The following is a 6,000-nucleotide window of genomic DNA, read 5'->3' on the forward strand; positions in this document are numbered from 1 at the left end:
GAGATTATATCTCCTCACTGGTCTGGGAACGCCTCGGGATCCCGCGACCCGACCCCGGATAAGCGGTAGACGATGGATGGATGGAGTCCGAATAAATTATCTCCACATCTGAGCAGCACTTCATCATGAAGCTGACACCTCCTCCCTTACTCTTCCCAGAGTTTATTGTCCGGTCCTGGCGATGAATGGAAAATCTGTGTGGAGCAATGGCGAAGTTCAGGATTGAAACCAAGTCTCCGTTATAAACGTAACGTTACAGTTCTTAATATCCCGTAGAAATGACATCCTGCTTCGGAGTTCATACAGTTTATTATCCAGGGATTGGATTTTTGCCAGAAGAATACTCTTTTTATTTTTTAAGTTATATATTTGGGCTTGTCATGCCTTTATGATAGAGAAGAGTAGATTGTGAAAGGGGGAGAGAGAGAGAGAGGGAACGACATACAGCAAATGCCACAGGTCGGACTCTAACCAGTGGCCGCTGTGGGCAAGGCCTAAGCCTTTGTATATAGGACGCCTGTGCTACCGGTTGAGCTACCGGGACGCCCCTGAAGAATACTCATTTCATAAATTTTCTCAGTCGGACTAGAACCCCGTCTCTTTTTAGGCATCAAAACTATAACTTCTTTAGGTTTCGGCAACGAAACTAAACTTTTTTACTTTCAGGCAACAAAACTACAATTTCTTTACATTCAGGCAACAAAACTACAACTTCTCAAAGTTTAAGTAACAAAACTACAACTTCTTTAGGTTTAGGAAGCAAAACTATATCTTCTTTAAGTTTAGGCAGAAAAACTACAACTTCTTTAACCTCTTACCGTTTGCGGAGGGTTAGGGTTAGGTTTAGGATTAGGGTTAGCAGGAGTTTTATTATACCATGTGTTGTGTACATTTCATCATGCTGGATGTGGTATTTTTTAAAAACATTTTTAGAAAGCTTACAATCTCGTCTATTTAGATTTTGAGATGAAAATCACAACAGCAGGTACAATCTACAAACTAGCAAGCACACTCAAAATTATAACTTTGAGCCCACTTACCTATGATGCCTCATAAATATCCTGTTGTCAGCAATAATAAAAAAAAAAAAAGCTCCTGCGTCATTGCCAAATGTCCACACATTCGTTTCTGGTTAAATATATCCACCGTGAACATCGATAAAAGCCCAGGAACAGCTGTGAAATCAGCTGTTCGATTTGTAACATTTTGTGATCATAAACTGTCAAAATATAATATTTTGAATGTTCCACGCTGTCCAAGTACTTCCTGAATGTAAGACGGGCTCTTAGCGTTAGATTGACACTTCATTTGAGCCAATCGGATGTTATACACCTGTGGCAATGGGACTGAATGAAACACCTGAACTCAATGATTAAGACGAATGGCCCACTACCTTTGTCCATATAGTGAGCCAAATCACACGCCTGTGGAAGATGCTACTTGTCCACTGCCATTACCATAGGCTCTATGGTAATGTATTGGAAGTGGACAAAGTCTGTCCACCTAAATCTTCAAAGTGCTTTGGGCTAAGAGGCTAAAATCAACAGACCACGTTGACAGTGGCCCAAGGAACAAGGTTGCCACATTTCAGCCCCCAAATATGTCACTGTGAAGATTTGGCCTCTGTCCACTACCATACCTGAAGTTGACAAATTTTCCTCAGGGGGCCTTGACTTGAGCCCCAGATCCACATTTGGAGTGGCAACTCTCCCCAGGTTCCAGATCAAGCATTTCATTAAGGTGTCAAGGCAGAATGGTTGACTCTGTAGGCGGTACCCTCTCCAGATCAACACCTCCAAGGAAGTCAGTTATTCTGAACTGCTCAGGTAACTTCTAAACTGCAGGAACTGCTGAGTGTCCCTGCTACCACTTGATACCTTTCACCCTGGGCCAGCTCCTGGTTCCAGAGGCAATGCTATAGTGGTGGGTAGGGGAAAGCCCAATATCCCAAAATGTCATATTCCTTGAACCAATTTTGTAGCCTTCGGTCAACATAACAAGGCCCCCACCTTCACCTCCTGTTGAAATAATAAAGCACCATACCCTTATAACAAGCCCCATGTTATTCAACACAGATTCACGCATTAATACAGCATTTATTTATTTATGATGTACTTTTCAACTAGTATTCTAATTTTTACTAATCTTGTACTTTAACCATATAATTGTATAAAATATGGACGTAGTCTCTCTGACATCACTCACAGGTTTCTGAAGAGCGGTTGTGAAGCTCAAAGTGGGCGACTCCCCCCGTGGCCATCTCGGCAGTGACACCACCGTATAACTCCGGTTAACCCTTTAACACCTGAGCTTAAAAAGCCTCAACATTTTCGCCTGGACTTTTTGCTTATTTTTACTATAAAAAGGTCAGAAAATGTGTAAGTGCTTTTGCCCATTTTCCAACAATACCTGGAACTTTCCATATCTGGCAGTCATTTACAATTTATTGCATGTTATGAGAGTGTAATAAGAGAAATGAAGAGAAACACAACAGCGAAATTTGGTTTAGTGAACAAAAAACACTGCAATTGTACATGAGTAAGAGATTTAACATGTTACATTTGAAGTTTGAAATGTATACAACTATTTCCAGTAAAAGTTTTGAGTCTTTTACTCTTACATCTGCAAAAACAGGCCATAAAATGGAAAATATGTCCAGGCGTTTTTCCCCACACAGGGTAATTCTCTCCTCTCTCAGTGTCCCTTCACATGCAGAGGTCTTGGTGGTACTGCCAGTGACTGTTCCTGTTGCTCCTGTTTTCTCTGGGTCACTCATATGAAGATTAGATCAAATGGCCATGAACAGTCCTGTACAGTCTGGGGACATGACAGTGGCAGGGAATGACACATGGAAAATGGTTTGCTTACACCAAAAGTTGCTCATCTTTCTGCAGGTCCAAAACTGACATGTACAGCAACATGCCTGTGGACTTCTTCATTTCTTCTGGAGTTATTTCAGTCCAGATGAACTGTCTCCCTCTCTCCAGGCTTTTGGATGCATTCTTGTTTGTGTATTCAGAGAGGAGTTTGAAAACTGCAGCATCAAAGTGGGAATAAATGTCACCTGGTCTTGGGTTTCCCATATCGAGAGGGGGTTGGACACCTGGGGTCCATCATCGGGCTCTGCCTCAGTCTGCCATCTTGTGGTGTGATGTGGTGAGGGGCTTCTGTGTCTGACAGCATCACCAGATCATCCAGCATCCCCACAGCTCCATCTACAGGCCTGAATGTGATCTCTGGTGACACCTCGTGATTTCTGGTGACACCTCCTCTTCTCCAGCTCCAGCCTGCACACAGTCTCTGCTAGGACGCAGGCTACTTGAAGAAGACGCGCACATTTACGCATATAAAGTACAATTACACACCTAGTACAACCTTATAGACTTGGTACACTGTTCTAAACAAGTCACCACGCAATACAAGTGTTGATTTACATACCGTCTTGCTTCCATTTGAATTAAATTAAATATGGCCGGCGTCGGTGGAACTGAGAGGGACCCAGCTAGCGACACGTGTATACCCGTGAGTTATAGGGTGTCGTAACCTGTACAGTCTGTAAAGCACACTGAGACAAATGTATAATTTGTGATATTGGGCTATACAAATAAATTTGATTTGATTTGATATAAATATACCGTTGTCATGAATATGGAATTTAGCGATAGAGACCGAAACCTTTTTTTGTACCAGGCTGTAAACATGTTTATTTCTGCTGTAAAGTTGGACATTTTAACATGGGGGTCTGAGGAGATTACGTCCTTTACGTTCGATTTTTAGCATCGGAGGTTGCTGCATGGTCTGGACCCAGGCAATCAACATACAGTAACAAGGAAAGAAACAATTGTGAAAACAAACTGTCACTTTCTTGTCAAAAACACAGATTAAAAAACGCAGTAAACTTTGTTGTGTCCCCTCACTCATATTATTGATTCCTTTTAAGAAGGAAATATTTGATTGAAACAAGTTGCATTCAAACTTCTTTAGGGATAACTTCCTTGAAGTCATCATTGTTGATTTTGACATTGACATTGTATATTGTGTATTTGGTTGTCTGTTGAGCCTAACATTTAAGCTTTGGTGATTTGATGCAGATTGTAGGACTGAGGGCACTCTTCATGTATGTGTTTGTTTAGTGATGTACTGTAGGGACTGCTTCAGGCACATTTAAAATATTTGGTTTGGATAAATGAAGACGTTTTTTACTGCATTTTACACATGAATTGTTTTGTGTTTATTGGACTCAAATGCAAGGCAAGTTTATCTGTTCAGCACCTTTCAACAAAAAAGCAGTAAAGAAAACATCTTCATAACACAGGAATATTTATAAAAGAAAAATATAAGCAATATATTAAGACATTATTGCATAAGAATGTATGTCCTACCAGCTGGGTAGGAACGACACTTATTACACATCAGAAACTGGAAGAGTCTGCACTTTATTCTAATTGTGTTTCAGCTCAGGACTTTGATCTCAGTGTCTTTCTACCGCCACTAATATTAAAGCAGCAACTGTACACTTTCTGCAATTGTAAAAATGTACATGCTTTTCTGATTTGTGTGACAAAAGTGCACCTTGCTAATAAATCTAATGCACTTAATGATTCATCTTTCATACAAACTTAACAAATCACAAACTGGACAATTTGTCACTCAAAGATTCAAACCTTTAAACCAACCTTTATATATTTTATATATTGTTACATTTTCTACACACATTACTATTGACGAAGCATCTATTTTTCCAGATTTATTTTCATGTTATTAAAGCGGAATAAATAAATGACGTACAACATCAGTACCTTACACTTTACCAAAGACAAGACTTTTACATATGATGCGGATTTTTGTCAAATTCAGTCCGTATATTAAAGGGTTGAAGAGCGGTTGGCAAGTGAGAAAGTATAAAGATAAAACAATACGCAACATATTGGGGACACTGCTCATATTAAACCTGCTCTGTAATATCTCAAAGAAACAACCAAAAGAGAAGTTGAGCAGAGAAGCGAGGTGAGGTGTGCAGGTACTGACAGCTTTCTGTCTCGTCTGCTTACAACCAGAGAAACTCACTTTAAGGATCCTCATGTAGGAGAAGAGGATTAGTATTATAAGAGCAACTATTACAGTTAACATGTAAACAATCCCATAAACATTATTGACTGTAGTGTCAGAACAGGCCAGTTTAACAACAGAGAAGTTATCACAGTACACTTTGTTAATGATGTTCCCACACAGCTGTAAAGAGATGCTCAGAGACATCATGACAACAACATTAAGAAGAGGGAATAACCATGTCAGAACAATAAGCACAGTAACCTTGTTAGACGTCATACGTGAGTTATATTGCAGAGGACAACAGATAGCAAGATATCTGTCATAAGACATGACGGCTAAGTTATAAAGCTGTACATTCGCATATGAATACAAACAGAAAATCTGCAGGAAACAAGAAGAAGTAGAAACAGTGTGAACGTCAGAAACGATCTGAACCAGAAGGAATGGAAACAACCCTGTACTACCAAACAGTTCATTTACAAACAGGCTGCACAGAAAAAGGTACATAGGTTCATGTAAGTTTCTGTTCACACAGATAACCACAAGCAGCAACACATTGGAGCAAATAATTAACACATATAAAGTCAGAACAATCAGGAAATACAAGTATTTAAAAACCCCGGTGTCAAAGTAGGCACTTAGTGTGAAATATGAAACATATGTAGAGTTTGTCATCATCCTTGTTTTGGATCACAACACATGTTCAATCAGCTGAGGATGAACCAGTTGTAATAATTACTTCACTTCTTACATTAGATAGCACAAACCCTAACAACTATCTACTGCTCTGCTGTCTCAGACTGTGAGTCCGTCCTAACTGAGCTGAAACTCTGCTTCTGCTTCTTTTAGACTTCTCAAGTCAGGAGTCGCCCACAGCAGCAGCCTGACTCAAAGGACCTCCTCGTTACTGATTTCTAACTTTAGAAAGTGTTTCAGGCTGCTTACTGT

At 40.0% G+C, this 6,000-nt stretch overlaps 1 protein-coding gene across 1 annotated transcript; it reads right to left on the reverse strand.

The window, feature by feature from the left end:
• Positions 1-4,800: 4,800 nt before the first annotated feature.
• Positions 4,801-5,730, reverse strand: LOC115018054 (olfactory receptor 2A14-like). Its single transcript, XM_029446859.1, has one exon. The coding sequence runs from the start codon at positions 5,728-5,730 to the stop codon at positions 4,801-4,803; it is 930 nt and encodes a 309-aa protein (XP_029302719.1).
• Between the last annotated feature and the right edge of the window lie 270 nt (positions 5,731-6,000).

This window comes from Cottoperca gobio, chromosome 13 (genome assembly GCF_900634415.1).
Source record: "Cottoperca gobio chromosome 13, fCotGob3.1, whole genome shotgun sequence".
Taxonomy (NCBI): domain Eukaryota; kingdom Metazoa; phylum Chordata; class Actinopteri; order Perciformes; family Bovichtidae; genus Cottoperca; species Cottoperca gobio.